At 34.9% G+C, this 20,224-nt stretch overlaps 3 protein-coding genes across 4 annotated transcripts in view; all 3 read right to left on the bottom strand.

The window, feature by feature from the left end:
• The window catches only part of LOC132123557 (neurofibromin-like), a 76,870-nt gene extending 72,136 nt beyond the window's left edge, over positions 1-4,734 (bottom strand). The window contains exon 1 of the mRNA XM_059534258.1: positions 4,448-4,734. Within this exon, the coding sequence (XP_059390241.1) occupies positions 4,448-4,507 (60 nt within the window). The 5' untranslated portion in view covers positions 4,508-4,734. The remainder of the gene's footprint in view (positions 1-4,447) is intronic.
• Positions 4,735-6,158: 1,424 nt separating this feature from the next.
• LOC132123223 (galectin-9-like) lies at positions 6,159-12,068 on the bottom strand. The gene is made up of 7 exons (XM_059533796.1): positions 11,960-12,068; positions 11,640-11,725; positions 11,314-11,521; positions 7,812-7,931; positions 7,594-7,682; positions 6,981-7,137; positions 6,159-6,681 (listed from the first exon to the last, which is right to left on the bottom strand). Exons 1-7 carry the CDS (start codon positions 11,996-11,998, stop codon positions 6,535-6,537), a joined length of 846 nt encoding a protein of 281 aa, XP_059389779.1. The 5' UTR covers positions 11,999-12,068; the 3' UTR covers positions 6,159-6,534.
• A 2,808-nt stretch (positions 12,069-14,876) lies between these two features.
• Positions 14,877-18,808, bottom strand: LOC132123556 (galectin-9-like). Of its 2 annotated transcripts, XM_059534250.1 has the most exons (11): positions 18,557-18,777; positions 17,989-18,077; positions 17,691-17,895; positions 17,428-17,547; positions 16,804-16,833; positions 16,661-16,690; positions 16,546-16,575; positions 15,903-15,932; positions 15,415-15,503; positions 15,141-15,297; positions 14,877-15,045 (listed from the first exon to the last, which is right to left on the bottom strand). In XM_059534250.1, exons 1-11 carry the CDS (start codon positions 18,590-18,592, stop codon positions 14,899-14,901), a joined length of 963 nt encoding a protein of 320 aa, XP_059390233.1. In that variant the 5' UTR covers positions 18,593-18,777; the 3' UTR covers positions 14,877-14,898. The 2 variants fall into 2 exon arrangements, with proteins under 2 accessions (XP_059390233.1, XP_059390234.1); XM_059534251.1 differs by lacking the exon at positions 16,804-16,833 and having other exon boundaries at positions 18,557-18,808.
• Between the last annotated feature and the right edge of the window lie 1,416 nt (positions 18,809-20,224).

Below are 20,224 nucleotides of genomic sequence, written 5' to 3'. Positions count from 1 at the left end.
TAAAACAAAGCGCCTCCAGCTCTCCTCCAGACATCCGCCCTGTGCTGCGCACCTGCGGGCCAGCACATCTGCTCTTCAACACACACAAGCAGTTCAAGTCTGTACAGCGGGAGTGTAGAGAGCGCACATGGCCTGGCCGTCTTAATGAAGCGTATGTGGAGTGAGGAGTGAGGGGGTGGAGGCCTCTCCCAGCTCTGTTTCCAACTACTATGGCTCCTCTCTGGATCAAAAGAACTTTGACTTCAAGAAGTTATACAGCTTGTGAATAACTCATGAATGCCAACAAACTGCTCTAATATATTGAGCGGTGGTGCTTATTTGCCAAAATAAGTTTAAATCAGAATTGTAATATATCCCAATCTTGTCTTCCCCACTTCTCACCATCATTTCCAATCTTTCCTGTACTTTCTATTTAATTAATAGTTAAGAAAAAAAAAGCAAACGTCTGAAATTAATTTTTAGTTACAAATTTATCAAAACACCTCCAAATAACATCTGACTGTAAATAATACTCTTCAAATGTTTGAAGTCACTAAAAGAAATATTATTTAAAAGAATTTAATAATTTTATTAAAGCATGGATGCATTAAACTGAACAAAAAAGATCAGCTTTCAATTTATTCTAACACTGATAAGAACTCAGCATATTAGAATGATGTCTGAAGGATCATGTGACACTGAAGACTGCTGAAAATTCAGCTTTGCCATCACAGGAATTACCATTACATAATAAAATGTAAAACAGTTATTTTAAATTGTGTTAATATCTGTACACATTTTAGTAAATTTGTAAAAATAAAAGTTTTTCACATTTATACAAATCTTTATTTTTTGACAAACTAATCCTTTTAAGGTTTGCTTATTTCACAATATTATACTTTTTTACATTGAATGATTCATTCGCGAACCGGATTATCACTACACTGCAGTGAACGCGCTCACAACAAACCCAGAAGAGAAGACAATGCTAAATAAAGTCATAGTTTTTGCTATTTTTGGACCAAAATGTATTTTCGATGCTTCAAGAAATTCTAACTGAGCCTCTGATGTCACATGGACTACTTTGATGATGTTTTTCTTACCTTTCTGGACATGGAAAGACCGTAAACACACTTTTAATGGAGGGACAGAAAGCTCTCAGACTAAATCTAAAATATCTTAAACTGTGTTCCGAAGATGAACGGAGGTCTCACGGCTTTGGAACGAAATGAGGGTGAGTAATTAATGACATATTTTTCATTTTTGGGTGAAATATCCCTTTAAGATGTACAATTAATATCACACAAAAATGTGTCAAATTAGCTCAAGAAAGATAAAACCTTTTCTTAAATCTAATATCTCAACCAATCTTGGCTCATAATCTGCTTAAGATAAGTAGGCCTACATTTGTGGTGCAAGGACGATCAAATCCCTACTGGTCGCACGGTTGAAGTGTCCTGACAATTGCAATGGCCAGTGCGTCGGCATGTCAAAAAGACTCAGAAACCCTGAGGTTCCCTCCTTTGTTTTCAGCCAACTACTGTGTGGCCCTAAGAGAAAAGCGCGTGGCTGGAAATGAAAGTCTCAAGACCGGAGAAGAACTGGCACACACACACTGTCTGTACACTCATAAAACACATGCACTCTCACAGAACACATAGCCCAGCCCTGTTGACATCCATTTTAATGCAGGAGGCCGACAGACACTGAGCACTTTGTTTCCCAGGAATGGTTTAAAATTCCAGAAAGGTCAGGGACCAATCGCTTCCCTTATGTGCTCTTTGGCAGAACCAACCATACTCATGTGTGTTATGGAGAATGGATGATATACTGACCTAAAACACAAAAGAAAATTACAAATATTGAATATTTGAAAATTAAATTTTCCCGGGCCACCATTCAAGAAAAATATGACTTTCCACCCAGTCACATCAGTTGGAAGGGTCCTTCCAAAACGGCAGGAAAAGAATGATCATTTAGCCTTTTCCTGGTTATTGTCAAAAGGATAGTTCACCTAAATATTAAAATATTTTTAATCATTTATCAACATCATGTCATTCTAAACCTGTATGACTTTCTTTCTTCTGTAGAATACCAAAGAAAAAATTCTGAAGTGTGTTAGAATACAAACAACAATGTGCCCCAGTGACTTTCATTCAAGTCGTACAGGTTTGGGACAACATGAACACAAATAAGTCATTTTTTTACTACAAACTTTAAGCTTCTTCCAACAAAAATAACTAATCAGAAACTACCTAACAACACCAATAAAATTCTCTTAAGTTCGAAGATCATCCAAAAGAAAAAAAAAAAATTTCAAGTCATCTTCATACATGATTCTCTTCAAAATCTATGTAAAACATTGTATCAACCTCACATTCCTGACTCAGAACTCTCCCCAGAGAGAGAACAGATTAGTTTTCCATGACCATGCAATGGCATCTGTGAGCTCATTGTTTCAAGGTGCTCTTTGCATTCATACAGTCGCTGACAAGGCAATAACCACCACTGAGAACTTGCTTATTACAAGAAAGAAAAAGCCACACATCACTGACGATCAGCTTAAACAATCGATCCTAGTGTTATCAGGTAGTTTCCATTCAGGAATTCTGCAACTTATGATCTGCATGAAAGTGCAGTTGTGGTGAGCAGCTGTCATTCCATTCAAGTCATGAAAACATACAGAGCAAGAAAAGTGCAAGAAGCTCCCCATGTCAACGTAATATGCTTTTACCAAGCAAGTGCCTTTCTGATCTCAAAAGCACTAAACCGGCTTAGCCTAAACTCCTTTTTACACTTTCATTAAACTGCTATGAGCTCCTAATCTGCAGCACAAGCCAGACCCTGTGGAAAAAAAAATACCCTCTAAACTTTAGAATGACAAGCATACCCTTGTGGGGGGGGGGGGGGGGGGGGGTATTTATTACAAGGATAATACACTAGAAGTGTATGTACACTAAAAGAATATGGTATGTGCAAACTCAATGTATCGTTTTTGGGCACTTAATTGCATGTCAAATGAAAACTTTTTACTTTAAATTTATATTAAATGCAATCAGTTGAACTTAAAAAGAGCTTTCAAGCAGGACTTGAGATCTATTGTCTTTGAAATTTGGTTTACGTGTAATGCCTAATGTACAAGCAAGCATTTAAGTAAACTAAACAGTATTGTTTTTTTGTTTTTTTTTATTGAAGCTTGCAAATGAAATGTATTTATTGCAAATGTAATAATCAAAAACACACCAGAGTTCAAATTAAAATTTTGTACTTTACATGTATCTTAGTCAACACATCTTTAAACCACAACAAAAGATTATTCAAACAGAACGATTTAAAACAGTACCTAATTTTTTAATTTTTTTATTTGACATTATTGCAAAATGCACTTCTTTTATTTTAAATGTATTTGAACAACATGAACGTGTACTCTTTTTAAATACACTTAAGTGGGCTTTTGTTTATTTGAAAGCACACTTAAATGGCCTTTTGTTTCATTAATATTATATCACATGCAAATGCAGGTTTGGAAAATATACCTTTAAGATTTGAAGTGCACTACAAATGCACATTCAATACAATTAAACATTTATTTTCAACAAGGGCAGGGACAAAAACAACAACAACGCTATGGCTGTGACAGCAGGGCCAGAGGCATGCGTGTACCTCAAAACAGTAAAAAAGCTCATAAATGCCCAGCTATTTAGTATTGATGGTTATTAAAAGTGCAGTTGGTATGTTTTTGTTTATGTTTAGCTGGCTCTAATTTATCCCAAACAGTATAATAAAATGTCAAAACACTGATATCACCATGATAGTGTACATCATTATAATAACATCCTTCAAAACTGCTATTCATTTATTCAGATGACATGCTTTCGATCAGCAATACACGCTGCGTGCACTTTTAAGGCTCTAAGAAACAGCATCTAAAGACAATCTTATTAAATTTAGGAAAAATTACTTATTACAGGCGCCTGTCACAACCCCCGTGCTGCCATTGCCTCCCCAGGCTCAAAAGATGCGTCCTTTAGCATTCAAAGCCGTCTTACAGTTTCATAAAAACATTCAAAAACACAGAGCATTGATAAACTGACATGATTAGTCTTTTAAACAGGGTTGCATGCACAGGACTGTAGGTGCCTGTAGGCTGCTTCATCTATGTAATTTCATCTCACTGTATGTCAACAAGAACTGAGGGAGTCTGATTCGTTTGGTTTATATTAGCCAGTGCGCGCGAGCGACTCAGCTGAACATTCATCAAATCAATCAAGACCCCACTGCCCAATATTTGGCTTTTGCTGCCAAATGCAACACATCAGGCCTGAATGAAGACATGAACGTAATGTATTCAAAACCACCAACCTCGCGTCTTCAACATAAACAACGCGTATGCGTGCATATACATCGTTTGAACGCTCGCTTTTTTTGGCCTTGAAATGTCAAATCCCCCCACCAGTGTTTTCTTTACCTGTTCGTCGAATCGATTAATGATGGCCTGGACCCATTCCACGGGTTTGTGCGCCGCCATGCTCAGGCGGATGCGCGCGCCACTGTGTCTCCTATCAATCACTTTTGCGATCCAGATTCCTGCACCCGATTCGCCCCTGATGCGACAAATACCCCCTAGACCGCTCCGCAAAATAATCAAGGTGGAGAACAGAGGAGAAGGTGGAGGGAGGAGGGGGGGTTGTTTTAGTTTTTCACTTCAAGCATACTCCACCACGCCGCCATGACACACCACCGGAAGTTTGAATCCTCCTCTCTCTCTCTCTCTCTCTCTCTCTCTCTCTCTCTCTCTCTCTCTCTCTCTCTCTCTCTCAGTCTGAGTACTGCGCATGCGCAGAAATACTACTGAAGAACGGGACCATTATTAAAAATAAGAATAGACAATATATGGGTTGTATGAGATATCTATCTATCTATCTATCTATCTATCTATCTATCTATCTATCTATCTATCTATCTATCTATCTATCTAATCAACTAATATAATGTGCTGTTTCTGGTTAAATTAATTGCTTTACTATGAACTGATTAAAATACAAATGTTTTTAGACCTTAAAATGTGCGGTTATGTATGATACTCAGTAAATCCAAGTACTGTGGTGGTTTGTCCATTATTCAAACATAACCGAGCAGAGGTCATTTTGATTATAATGTGTAACTGTATAAATCATTTAAAAGTATACGTTTTTAATCTATGTTTATCTTGAAATATTAAACCAAAGCCTCTTCGTATTCTTTATTAAGTATTACAATAAACCACCAAATCATCTAGAGACATCTTGACATTTGAACATGAAATATATCATACAAGTAAATGCAATGACCGATTCTATAAAATGTAGCCTACATTCGTTTTCCAGAATCAGATTACTTTTTCCTTTAACAAAACTGACAAACCAGTTTAATTGTTAAATGTAATAATTTCGTTTAATTGTGTAAATGGAAGTCAGAAATAATAGTGAAACTGTGTTTATATAGCAATATTGAACGGATAAGTGTTATAGCAATGAGAAGGCTTTAATGAGAAAGTAAAGCAGACCTCTACTGCCACCTTGAGATCAATCTAAACACAACAGCAACAAAAAGCAGGGTTTTTATGGTTAACCTACTGTACTAGTAACTAGAAGGCTTATGAATCATGGCTATTTGAAATATTCAGACTTTTGAACAATATATTTTAGCTGGAAATGTATTAGAAAGGTCAGTTGCATGTACTGCATTATGAGATACAGTATTCCACACAATACTATCTGTTGTATAGGTCACTGCTCAGTTTGACAATGGTTATTTCAAGCATACAGACCATTTATCTACTATATACTCCAGTAAGTAATAAGAGGAGTGTGGTAGCATTATATTCCAAACATAGCTGTGATTTCTTAAGACACTTATTTCAGTGATATGGAAACTGAGACATATGCATGTGTAAAAATCACTTACAGCAACTGTAAACTTCACAGTAATTCAAATACAGTAGCTGCAGAAAAGAATTAGATAGTTGGAAAGTGTGTATGCTATCACCAGCAGAAGACCATTTTAATTTTTCGAACCCTTACACATTCCCTTATTATTGAAATTAATTCTTAGATTGTTCACTTGCTCTTCAAATAATAATAATAATAATAATAATTGCAGGTTATTTTAAATGCATAAGAGAATATAGTAGTAGTACATGATGGCCAAGTGACTTTATTTGAAAACAGCAATATTGGAAGAACATACAGTCAACAGCACTGAATATTTTTCACAGGTGTTTTACCATATTATGAATTATGCTTCGCCTTTGAATTAGTAAAAATCACTTACAGCACCTTTAAATTTACAATAATTGAAGGTCATGTTGATCCACTAATGAAAATGCTGTTTAGTAGTTTTCTACTACAGCTTTTATTTAAATGTAGATTTTTTTAGCAGTGTTATGTAAATAGAAAATGATGTTTATCTTATCACCAGCAGAAGCTATTTGACCAGTTTAATTTCTATATATATAAATGCATAACATATTCATTTAAGTTTTATCTATGCATTTCCTATCAACCTGGATCCTTGTTAGACGTGCACAAAAATCAAGTTTAGCTGTCCATAAACTTCAAAGACATCGATGTCCTCCAGTTTAGTAAAGCGATGCTTGTAAGTGTGTGCTTGCTGGCCATTCACTGACACTTCATACTGCTCTGCACTGCAGGAGACTTTAACCTGAATCACACATAAAAAAAATTCTCATGTCACAAACAAACTCTTCTACTCTTAACTGTTAATGGGGCAATTCACAGAAAAAGAAAAGAAAATTCGGTTGATGATGAAGAGATGAGATATAGAGATTAACTAAAGACTTAATGGTTTGGAGGGTGAGTAAATTAATTGTCTTTTTGGGGTGAATTCCTTTAACAGTATCAAGATGACACTTTAGATTTGTATCAAATAAAGAAAAATTATATTACACTGTCCATTTCTACAGAAAAGTAGGTACCTTAAGGATGTGAGTATATGCCTACCTGAAATAGCTGACCTTTTATAAAAGGCACATCTCTACTCCTTTCTTCTGCCCCCCATTTCCCATTCTCAGAGGTATTGCGGACAACCACATTCTCATCAAAAAGGGATAGGTAGTGAAATGCAATCCCATTCCTGTGGCGCAGATTAAACTCTACCCTAGTAAAGAATGAACCAGAAGAGTGGATATGTTATCACAAACTGTATGTTTGTACTATGGCAGTTTTTAAAAGAAGTCTCTTATGCTCACCAAGGCTGCTTTATTTGATTAAAATACAATAAAACATTAAAACTGTGAAAATAAACCAATTAATTGAATTCAAAATAATAGAATTTTCGGCAGCCATTATTCCAGTCTTCAGTATTATGACCCTTCAGAAATCATTCTAATATGCTGATTGCTGCTCAAGAACATTTCTTATTATTGTCAATGCTGAAACAGTTGTGCTGTTAACATTTTTATGGATACACTAGCATTCAAAAGTTTGGGGTACTTTACACATTTTTTTGAAAAGAGAGAAATACTGTATTTTACTGTATTTTTGATAGTATGTTTAATGTAAATCTGTTTATGTATGTTTATGTAAAAAGTGTATTCTAAGGTTTTTATCTGACCTTTTAGAGTCAGTATTAGGAACTCCATAAATGAGAATCGCATTGCCAGCCTGTAGCCCACCTTTGATCAGGGTTTTGTACGGGACCACCTGTTTACAGTAAAAGGAACTTTATAAAATTGTGTAATAAAGAATAAAATATAGTACTCAACAATGTAAATGACAGCTCAATCATTTTGAATTATGATATGATTAATAGTGTAGTGTATTATTCCTCACCACAGATTTCTGGTAGCCAATGAACTCCAGCTTGTTGTCTTGGTCCACTGAGATGGTGTTCACTTGAGTGATTGGAATACGGTGTTCGTAGTCCATTACGTGTTTCCCATTGGCACTTATCTATGGAGAGCATTGTATAATAATTAGAACTAATTTAGAAATCAATTATCAATTTATACATAAACAGTACAGGGATAGATTGATTCTCAGTGAAATTGTAGTTTTCTTCACAACATTCAATTTACAGTCCAATTGTGTAAATCTGTCATACATAAATGTATATTGCATAAATGTCTATGACATTTGTCATTACCCATTTGTGAACACTTAGGTCACCTTTTCAAAATTTTTATAAGCACAACAGCAGTCTTTGTGTGCTAAACTGTGAATAATTTTCCATTTTGATGCAAAATGCAGTGAATACAACTTTGAAATTGCATGAATTCCTTTCTTACTCAGACACAACCACCAACAAAATTCAATGTACCTACTATAGGCCAGTTTACTAAGTTTCACAGTGTTAGTCTTTCGATTTCATTACCATCTATACAAAGCAGACTGAATTTCTACAGTACTGTACTTGTAACTTATACTGCAGGAAATTCTGAACAGCAGATAGGTGTCAATTTTGTTCTGTAAAGAAGTTTTACAAAAGAAAAGATTCTATAATGCAACATGTCGGTAGTGTTTGACAAAGTGTGTTTGTTTTTCCCTCTGTTCTCCCTCACATCTGGTTCTACCGCTGATTCAGCTCACATGGAGCTTGACTGAATGCCATTTTATGGCCATTTCTGCTCACTATATATGCCTTTACATGTAATAAATGTGTGCGAATGGGAATTTGGTTCAAATTTATATATATATTTATATACATTTATATATATATATAAATCATCGGCCACACTCATCGGCCTCATTCAGGACGGTGACGAGTCTGCTTACAGACAGGAGGTTAAAGAGCTGGCTGTCTGGTGCACTCTCAACAACCTGGAGCTTAACAAGCTCAAAATAGTGGAGATGATAGTGGCCTTCAGGATAAACCCCCCTGCACTCCCCGCACTCACCATCATGAACAGCACTGTGACTGCAGTGGAGTCATTCAGGTTCCTGGGCACCACTATCTCTCAGGACCTGAAGTGGGACATTCACATTGACTCCATTGTGAAAAAGGCCCAGCAGAGGTTGTACTTCCTTCGCCAGCTGAGGAAGTTTAACATGCCACAGGATCTGCTGAAACAGTTCTACTCCACCATCATCGAATCCATCCTCTGCACTTCAGTAACTGTCTGGTTCAGCTCAGCTTCTAAATCTGACTTCAGAAGACTACAGAGGGTAGTTCGGACTGCTGAGCGACTCATCGGTACAACCCTCCCTTCTCTTCAAGAACTGCACTTATCCAGAGTGAGCAAAAGGGCTGGCAAAATCACTCACATCCAGCACACTACCTCTTTGAACTGTTGCCATCTGGTCGACGCTACAGAGCACTGAGCACCAGAACGACCAGACATAGGAATAGTTTCTTCCCTCAGGCAATCCATCTTATGAACAGCTGATACACACTGAACACACTGAACACACTACACTTTATATTTATATACACATACACTTAATTTATCTAACACACATACTTAGTATACACTTAAATTTTGCACATAATATACATGTACATACCTAACTGCATTTTTGTAATATACCTGCCTACAATTGTCAATTTGTATATTGACATTCCTTATCTACTTATTTGTATTTTTTGTATTTTTATATTCTTTTATTATGTGTTTTATGTTCTGTCGCTGTCATTCTGTTGTACTGCGGAGCTTCTGTCACGAAAACAAATTCCTCGTATGTGTAAACATACCTGGCAATAAAAGCTCATTCTGATTCTTCTTCTGATTCTAAATGTACATGTTCCTTTTCTGTCCCTGATGGTGTACTATCTATGGACACCATCTGCATGATACACAAAAGCTTTCAGCTAAACAAAACTGATATTCTTGTAAAGCATAATAAGCAGCCAGTGTCAACAAAAAGTACAACAAAAATTAAAGGCAAGTTCAAAAACATTTTTGTTATGCTGGTTGAAAGTCACATCTCAATAGCGATCACTCAGTTAAGTGGTCTAAATGTATTTATATGCCTATTTATATCATCTGTGGATAGGATCAAAAAAACGTTGGTCCAATCATATCCATCAGTCTGATGGCTACAATAGGTTGTCCTACCTGCCTGTCAACATATGTATTTGCATACGTCTGCGCACCCTGTTCGCGCAGACATAATACGCAGACTCAGTAAGAATGGTAGGCTTTATTACTTTAATATTATGCGCTTATACTGTAATGTCTTCTCACTGGTGAATGAGACATGATGTAATCTTACATCGTGACAATTATACTGACAGTTTATAGAATGTGAAGACTGTTTCAGCAAATGAGCCAAAGCGGTTGAGATAAACTGTAAAACTAGTAATGATCAAGTGTAAGATGTTGTATATACGATATACTAGACTCACAAATTGTATATAATCGTTTAGTGTGTATATGATTTATCCTGTTTGCAGAGCTGGGTAACCTAACTTGTTTATCACTTTGATTTAAATAAGATAATCTTGTAGAATAAGGTTCCATTAGTTCATGTTACAATAGTTAATGTACTAATTAACATGAACAAACAATGATCAATACATTTATTACTGTATTTAGTTAATAATACTATAATAGTTAATTAATTGTTAGTTCATGCTAATTCACAGTGCATTAACTAATGTTAACAAGCACAACTTTTGATTTGAATAATGTATTAGTAAATGTTGAAATTAACATTAACTAAGATTAATAAATGCTGTAGACGGATTGTTCTTGCTTAGTTCATCTTAACTAACTAACATTAACTAATGGAACCTTATTCTATTCCATAATGATGTAAAAAATAAAAAAAAAGGAAGACAATTATTTATTAATATGTTTATTTTAAAATCTCAGGGGTACTTCAAGTAAATATATTAGGTGAAATAAGTTTAGATGACAAAAAGTTGAATGTCTGCATTACATGTGTAAATAAGAAATAACACGAATTTGTGCATTTTTAATGTGTTGAAAGACAAAAGGCTTCCAAAGCAATACAGTCAAATAACTTACAGTGATAATTTAAATAAAAATGATTGTGTTCATCAGTAGTTGATACAATGTTGAAACACTTCTTAAACCTGAAAGGATTTTTGTAAATCCAGTGGTCAAATGTTGTGTAGCCGTCCTAATGACTGATCTTTGTGTGTATGTCCACAAACCTGGACTTTCTGAGTGGATGTAAGCAGTTGGCTATTTTAGGTAGAACATTTTAAAAGATGAAAAAGAGGAATTAGGGATAATCAATGTTATTTACAAGTACAATTACAAGTACTTAATTTTTGGAATCTGATTAAGTGATCCATATTGTCATTAAAAAGAATCCCTAATAAACCCAAATAAATGGCTAACTTTTAATTTATGCAAAGAGTGTATACCTTGTATGCCTCTTTGGTGACAAGGATCTCGATGGCGAACAGTTTGTCTTTGACGATAGGAGAGTCAGGCGTGGATTGTCCGGAGCCCCAGCTTCTGTTCTGGTAGGTGTTGTACACTATATGTTCACTGCCATCCTTATAGTGTGGGTTTATGTGCAGAGCAACATCAGCCTCCGAATCAGAACCGCACTGAAGGTTCACATGTAATCTACAGAACACAGAATGAAAACTGTGCACAAAACTAGCAAAGCCCACAGTAATATTCCTTTAAATAAGACACTAAGATTAATTTGTCTTTCAAGAGCAGCATGATAAATACTAATCACCTGTTAGAATCTGGCAAAATCCGTCCAATTATGATAACACTCTTCCCTTCCTGCAAGCCTCCCTCGATCGATGTAACTGTGATTGTCTATGTTGGAGATGTGCATTCTGTAAGGATATTTTTGCACTTCTCTTTTAAATATCAATTTTAACAATCATAAATATCATGGCAGATAAAATAATAAAATCACTTATTGTGACAAGATACCCCAAATGTTGCTAAATACCTAAATTTCTCAAATAAATGCGCTGCAAACAGGTCTGCAATTCATGCATCTATATATATATATATATATATGAAAACAATAAAAATACGACTTACTGGTTTATAAACTGCCATCTGTTGCTGACAATCTGCCATTGTGCCAATTCTTATTCTTTAGCAGTCTCGATGCAAATCTTCAGCTGGGTATTCAAGACCGAGGTTGGAGCACCAAGGACTGTAAAGGATGATGTCGAGTAGCCTATATAGCTGTGATTTTAACCCCGCCCATATATTATACGTAGTTTATACACAATTTTGGTTAGATACACCTTCCGGCAAATTACTGAAATGTATCTTGAAATATTGTCTGCCACACAGCTAAAATGAAAACAATGGTAAAGGCAGATAACAATAGTCTAGAGACAGTTAAGTAGACTACTGTTGGAGTAACAGTGATACTGAAGAACATGATGCCTGATAATATGACCAAATATGCATGAGGTGTGAGGGACATAAACATTGGTGGATATCTATATACAGTGGAATATTTGTGCTTTTTGGAAAGATATACCTAACTGGAAATTACCTAGACTTCCATATAACTAAAATGCAAACCTGAATAAAAGCAGATAACATAAGTAGAGAAAAATGTACAAAAACTGGGGAGGGACCCCTTTAAAAGTACCATTTACAGTAGATACTAAAATGTAACTTTAGAGATAAGGTACAAAGAAATACATTTTAAAAAAGTTTATTAAATAAATAAAGTAAAAAAAAAAATGTATCTACATTTACATTTAGTCAATTAGCAGATGCATTTATCCAAAGCAACTTACAAATGAGGACAACAGAAGCAATCAAAATAAAAAAAAGCTATATTATTAACAATATTATCTATTAATATAATATGTAAGGTTAACTGAAACAATCTGTCACTGTACCACAAACTGAAATCTGTCCAAATTGTATGTTTCCAAAGGTCTGGCAGCAAAATACCTACCTGTGGTCTTCATTTTGCACATTTAATTGGATGTAGTGCTGCATGCAGTAATGTTAGGCATTGTAACCAAAACCTCTTTCTAATATTCTACAAACATATATTGGTATGAGGAAATAAAACAAATACAACCATACCACTAGGTTGAACCCCCCCCCCCCCCCCCATATTATATGTAATAGGTTTATAAACATATCAACCATATATGTTTTATTATATCACCTATTGTGTTTTCATATAGCAATTAGATAGCTATTACAGTCATGAAAGTTAAGGAGACCTCTACTGCCACCTTGAGATCTAAACACAGTGTCGACAGAAAGCAGTATTATTATAATTAGCCTACTTATGACCACCAGAGGGCGTGTGTTATCATGACTCGGGTCACACCAATTCATTCATTAAAACCAATTAATTTTAAGCAATAATATGATTTTAATAAAATGTTCTGCATTTATCTGTCTAATTCCATTTTGTAAATGCCTCATGCACCCCAAATATATTTTTACTGGCTGAAAATATTTAGTTATTTTTAACTCTATTCAGTTGCTGGTCAGAAATCCCTTGTATATTCCCTTACTTTTTAAATGAATTTTTAGATTGTCCACTTGCTATTAAACACACACACCATGAACTTTTTCCTTTTAACACAACAATATTAAAAGAAAGGGGCTCCATTCTTGGTAGATATACCTGCCAGCAAAATATTTTAATCTATCTTGAAATATTGTCTGCCACACAGCTAAAATGAAAACAATGTTAAAGGCAGATAACAATAGTCTAGAGACAGTTAAGTAGACTACTGTTGGAGTAACAGTGATACTGAAGAACATGATGCCTGATAATATGACCAAATATGCATGAGGTGTGAGGGACATAAACATTGGTGGATATCTATATACAGTGGAATATTTGTGCTTTTTGGATAGATATACATGTCTATGGATATAACTAGAATGTTCCCTGCCGGACAGCTAAAATTCAAACATGGATAATAGCAGATCTTTTTTTTTTAAGTGTCCCAGTGGAATGCAAAAAGGCCGTCAGTGAACCAGCCTTCGTGAAAAACAGAGGACAGAACAGAAAAACAGAGAAAAACAAAATCAATTCCTTTTTGGTCACCTGAATACAAAACCTTTGATCACATCAAAGAAAAACTATTCAAACAGGATCCACATAGACTATATGAGTTATTTCAGACAGATTTTAAATGCTTCTACACAGTTTATAAGTACATCATTTAGCAAATTATTATAAAACATTATTTAGCAAATTAGAGAAGGCCATCTTATATAGCCTAATTTCAACATTCTGAAGCAATTGGTTTTGATTGGTTCAGTTGTCCTCATTCGTAAGTTTTTTTTTTTTTGGATAAAAACATCTGCTAAATAACTAAATGTAGCTTAAATATATTTGTAATCAATTAAAATAAGTGCATGATTGCGTAAAACGTCAGTTCTCTGCTTTTACAAATAATTAATACAAAATGTTACTGTATTTTACCTCATTATATATTTTGTAGATGTTAGATTAAAATAAATATATAAACAATAAGATATGTAATGTTAGTGTCAAGAAAACTTCCCTGAATAAAAAACTTTATTGTTTTTAAACATGAGGGTTGATAGATATTGAAGTTCACAGTAATAAAAGACCACAGTAAGCTTCTGATGGATCTCTGCTGTTTCACAGTGACTTCATTGTAATATAAACAGAGACAGTAAGAATATTTATACACTGTAAAAAAAAATATTATTATAATATGCTGTTTTTTGTGTATTAGTTTAAACATGCAGCAAGATTGATGAGTTTCAAGATGGCTAGAAAAAGGCCTTATATACCATATATAAAACATATCCTTCTAAATAATACTACAGAAAGCCAAACATAACAAAAAAAGGATTTTATGTTCATTCAAATTAGCAAAATCACAGTGCTGTTCATGTTTACACTCAGCCATTTTTCTGTATTTGAAAGCAATTCGACTTCTTAACAATTTAATGCCTTCCCTTATCTTTCTTTAAAAAGTGACTTACAAATGAAACATCACAGATCCCTGTTAAGCCTGCACTAAAGTCAGCTGCAGATCTCCACAAATCTCCAAAATATCAATGTCGTGCAGCATTGTGAAGCGATGTTTGTAAGTGTGTGCTTGTTTCCTATTGACAAACACATTGTAATGATGGGGGTTGCAGGAGATGGTGACCTACAACACAAAAGTAGTATTATTTTCAAGTCACAATGACAGCTTTTAACAGCATCAGTGAAGCAATACGTGTGTATGGATGTACATCTGCCTACCTGAAAAGGTTGTCCTCTTTGAAAGGGCAAGCCTCCGGACCGTTCCTCCGTACCCCAATTCTCCATCTGATTGGTGTTGCGCACAACCACTTTCTCATCAAAACGAGGATTATAGTGAAATGCAATCCCACTTCTGTAGCGCAGGTTGAATGTAATTCTAATGGAAGGAACAAGAACAGAAGACGTCTTACAAATGAACAGATTTCTTTTCTTTTTTTTTATATGTAACATTAGTTATAATTAAAATAACAGTATGTGTCTTCTGATGTCTAACCTGCTAGCATTGGGATTGATAACTCCATTGATGACAATGTTTTTGCCAGGGTGAAGTCCACCACTGATGACGGTTTTGTACGGGATAGTCTAAATGTGAGTCAAAATAAAGAGATAATTATAAACGAGTTTAAATGAGTGAAATTCAAGTCATGTAATACGTATTCAAATGTTTGATTAAAATGAAAACCAAAAATGCCTGATTTAAAGTGACACTAGTTTTATGAACCACATCTAGAACTTTTTTATCTGGTCTACTGATGCAAACCTACATAAGCATTTAGCAAAAGAGTCTAAAATGAAAGAATGAATGAATTAAAATTTTATGAAAAATGCAAAAGGAGTTGATGGAGAAAAACTGCAGGAACTATTGCAAAAGGACAGAAAGTCTAAGAGTGGCCAGCAAAGGTCACAAACACACATACTCATGCAAAATAAAAAATAGCTGTGTATGGTAATGTGATTTCTTGTGGTCAGAGTTGCTCTTACATAATTGGGTGCAGACGGGTATGCCGGGAACTGTTGGTAGATAAACACTATATTAGTATCACTTTCTCATACAGGACAAACACAGTGTGATCTACATGTATGAGCATGTATGAAAGATTTGAGAGACTGGAAATGTTTAACTAAATAAAATAACACGCAACCCTAGTGAGCACATTCAACACAAAACATCAGAACAATATAAAATAAACTATTCATTACTGATCATAAAATTATCGCAAATAATAGCACTGTTAAACCCAGATAACATCTAATGATGGAAAATTCTAAATGCTGACATGATAAACTAACTAAAACAGGAAGGTCTGTGAACTGACATTTAGCAAAGGTGAAGTAGAAGTAATCCTATTCTGGAGCCATAGTTTACACATTCAACCCTATCATGTTACACCAAATGAGGAAAAACCAGTATATTGTCTTTATAATAGTTTAGTAGCCCCACCCCCCACCTTTAATTAACATGTTGCAGGTCTTTTATGGTTGTAGAATCCAATAAAGCATTTGGTGGGTTATGTAGAGCATGTCATAAAAGACAAAGATATAATTCAAAAGTAAGAACCTTTGATCTTTGTTGATCACCATAAAGGTGTCACATGACATATCTTATTATATGTAAACCACTTACCCCACATCCTGGAGGCATAGCATACTGAGGCTGTAGATGAAATGAACAGTTGTTTATAGCAGGAAAACTACAATAATGTCCTTATTTAATGTCTTTCAAACATATTTCCTCTCACCTGATACCCTGCTTGAGGTGCGATATAACCCTAGAAAAAAATTATATACAAAATGTATTCAAAAGACGTTGCAGTTTTATCGCAACAGTGAGATGTACTGATATTCATCTCTGTCTCACAGGTAACAGGGTTATAGTACTCACTGGAAAGGCTGGTTGTGGAGGTAAATAGGGCTGCAAAGGAAAAAAAAAATCATGATGATTATATGTCACATTACATAAAAAAATGCTAATTTACACACACACACACATTGAATATTGTTTTAACATTGTTTCTATGCTAATGAATTAATGAGGTTTTTTTTTTTATTAATCAGCTGAGTGTATGAATCAGAGATTCAACTTTTCCCCTTACTAAATGAGTTAAGAAATCTTACTTATCACTTGCAACAGTAGTCTAACCGGAACTATTATATGTGTGTGTGTGTGTGTGTGTAGTATTGCTCAATATGAATGATTTTACTGTATTTTTGACCAAATAAATGTGCATATTTCCAAAAAAACACTTCTCGGTTTTTTTTTTTTTTTGGGATTAATAGAAAGCTCAAAAGAACTGCAATTATTTTAAATATACATCTTTTATAACATTTTAAATGTCTTAACGGTCACTATTTCCATAGTTAATGTGATGAACTGCACTTGTGATTACTTCATACATCCATTACAAAACACACTGGGGCACAAAAAAGTCATTTCAAAACTTGCTCAAAAAAGTGAAGTTAGTTCTGAGAAAAGTTCAGCAGTGGCAATGTTTTTTTTTTTTCTCACCGCAGGATTCTGGAAGGCAATAGAATTCAACTCCACCATTCCATCCACTGAGACGGTGTCCACCTGAGTGTATGGAATACGGTGTCTATAGTCCATGAAGTGTCTCCCATTAGTAGATATCTAGAGAATCATCATAAAAGTCATAAATGAAAAGAGGTGAAATGCATTTCTAATAATGACCTATTTAACGTTCTGCAGATTAAAAAGAAAGCTGACAAGTGGATTAATGCTACTGAAAAATCTGAAAGCGAATGACCTTGTACCTTGTATTTGTCCTGCTCGACAAGGATCTGGAGGGTGAATGTTTGGCCTTGGGAGAAGGGAGATTCATATTTGCGTTCCTCTGAGCCCCAGCTCCTGCTCTGGCAGGTGTTGTGCACTACATACCCAGGGCTCTCATAGCGTGGGTTAAAATGCAGAGCAATATCAGCCCCGGAATGAGAACCACACTGAAGGTTCACATGAAATCTGCAGGACAAAGAGGAATAGGAGAGGTATGAGAGAAAACTAGGTAACAAAGAATATGTAACAAGTAAACTTCTATTAAACATTACACTTCACCTGTTAGCTCCTGGTAAAACCCGCCCACTTATGATAATGCTCTTGCCATCCTGCAGGCCACCCTGAATTTGGCCACTGAATGGGATTCTCTGTGTCGATGAAAATAGACAAAAAAAAATTCCATTAAAGTAAATTGTGCAAATTACATCACTAATCTCAAAGAATATTACATTGTAACGCAGTGTTACAACGTGCCCCATCTGCGCAAGTGGAATTTAAAACTCTTCTGCTAGTTATCAAAGAATTAAAAAACGATTTGAACTGATAAATAGGCTAAACAGAAGCCAGAATTTTATTTTTACTATGGTGAAATAAATGTTCAGCGATATCTTCAAAAGATTTCTTGAATTTTGGCGCACATTTTTTATTCCACATAATGTTTATATGGTAATTAATAAATCCTGTACATTTTGTTATGCTAGCATATGTGGAAATATTCAAAGCACATTTGTTTCAAAAAACCCGGACTACTACTGCTCAACTCAATTACTTTGTGCCCCGCGCTCCCCTGATTTCTCATGCCATATGATTATATTTTCATAACAAAATAAAAAAATCGGTCACTCACCGGGTTGTAAAACGGCTGTTGCTGATAAAAAGCCATTTGATCAGTGTTTACTTTCCTGCAGCTTCAAGTGTGTGATCGAGAGACGAGCAAAAAGAAAAAGAGCAATTCGACAAAGAGCAAAGACTTAGGACCCACCTACAAATGTCCGGTTTCCGAAGAAAGGCACATTTGGTTTCGATTTCTCATAAAACTAGGAACGTGGCCAATGTCCATGTAGGACTAGGCTATGAGGTTAAAATATAACCTATACATGTAAAACATATAACCTGCGAGGTCACGCGATAAATATATATTTTAGGAATTTTTGTATTACATCCTTCTTGTTTCCAAACTGCAACGTTATTTATTGCGCAACATATACTCAATCGAAACTCCAGAAGCCTTTGTGAAGTGTAAATCATATTGTAGGGGGACAGCGGGACCTTCGCCTCATTTTAGGCCTATACTGGTAAGTAATATGCCTTTCACTGAGGGACAAACTATAACACATAAGTCATTATTCACGGATAATCATCCTCAATTCATACTAAATATATTAAAATACTTATTGTCAAGATGTCAGCTATCCCTATAATAACATGACTCTTAATATAAATACATCAAAACAGATCATATCCCATACAGAAATGTAATATATTCACCTGTATGAAACCCTGTTAAATATATTGAAATACATTTTGAAAAGAAAATATTTAAATAAATAAATAAGTAAATATATATATATATATATATATATATATATATATATATATATATATATATATATATATATATATAGTACATAAGCTGCTCTCACAGCAGAAAAAAGTTGCTAGCCTACCGTTGGAATCCTCCTCACAAATGGACAGACAAACCTGAACTGTGTATTTGTTGGACATTATCTCAATGGAACTCTAAATGGATCTAATGTGAAAACAATAGTACATTTATGGTTTTCAGCTTTTAATGTTGTGTCATCTTTTAAAATCTTTGTAAAAAAAATATTTTATTGTTATGTGCTAATATAAATTAATAATTTGATTTTATTATTATTATTTTTATTTATTTACTTATTTATTTTTTAAGTCTACCAGGGGGTGGGGTGGGTTGAGATGGTTTCTAAATTTGCACAGTTGCTTTTTGTTTTATATTACTGTTCCCAGAAGAAAATTTACAATGTTGCATGTGTAATTATGTGTAAATATGTAAAATTATATTCATGCCTCATATAATATAGTTTTTATGCAATGTAGCCTACTTTTACTACTGGGTCTTCATCTCTCGTCCTACACCATGAAGCAAAAACTTTCCATTTTAGACTATACAGATGTCTCCGTTCTTCTTGGGGACTAAACTAAACAAAAAACTTTATTGACAACAAACATTTCCCTCTGTCGCTTGCAACATGCCAGGGGACAGGTAGGTGAAACTGCAAGACAAACTCTCTTGCAAAGCAGCTCATCGTCCATTTCTCCGGGTGGCCGCTTCCCTCTCAGACCTCCTACATCAGGAACTCTGCTGTGGATCTGGCAAAACACTCAAGGGATGGGGCCCCCATCTTCTTCGGGTACCGGAATTGCCTCGCTTTCGTTCTCACGACTGGCTCTGAATCCACCCTGATGGTTAATATAGGATTCAGCCATAGCTGAAGTGGTCTTATATGCAGAAGCCAGAGCTAACGTACCACAG

Source organism: Carassius carassius, chromosome 41, assembly GCF_963082965.1.
Source record: "Carassius carassius chromosome 41, fCarCar2.1, whole genome shotgun sequence".
In the NCBI taxonomy this organism is placed as follows: Eukaryota; Metazoa; Chordata; class Actinopteri; order Cypriniformes; family Cyprinidae; genus Carassius; species Carassius carassius.
This window is presented reverse-complemented; position numbering and strand designations above follow the sequence as displayed.

Excerpts from the sequence above, each read along its gene's own strand:
- LOC132123223 (XM_059533796.1), bottom strand. The coding sequence starts at position 11,998 with ATGGCAGATTGTCAGCAACAGATGGCAGTTTATAAACCA. Across the intron at positions 11,726-11,959 it reads AGATGGCAGTTTATAAACCA|ACAATCACAGTTACATCGAT; the intron begins GTAAGTCGTATT and ends TCTCCAACATAG. Across the intron at positions 11,522-11,639 it reads ATTTTGCCAGATTCTAACAG|ATTACATGTGAACCTTCAGT; the intron begins GTGATTAGTATT and ends TGTGTTCTGTAG.
- LOC132123556 (XM_059534250.1), bottom strand. The coding sequence starts at position 18,592 with ATGGCTTTTTATCAGCAACAGCCGTTTTACAACCCG. Across the intron at positions 17,548-17,690 it reads TCGAGCAGGACAAATACAAG|ATATCTACTAATGGGAGACA; the intron begins GTACAAGGTCAT and ends ATGATTCTCTAG. Across the intron at positions 15,504-15,902 it reads ACCCGTCTGCACCCAATTAT|ACTATCCCGTACAAAACCGT; the intron begins GTAAGAGCAACT and ends ACTCACATTTAG.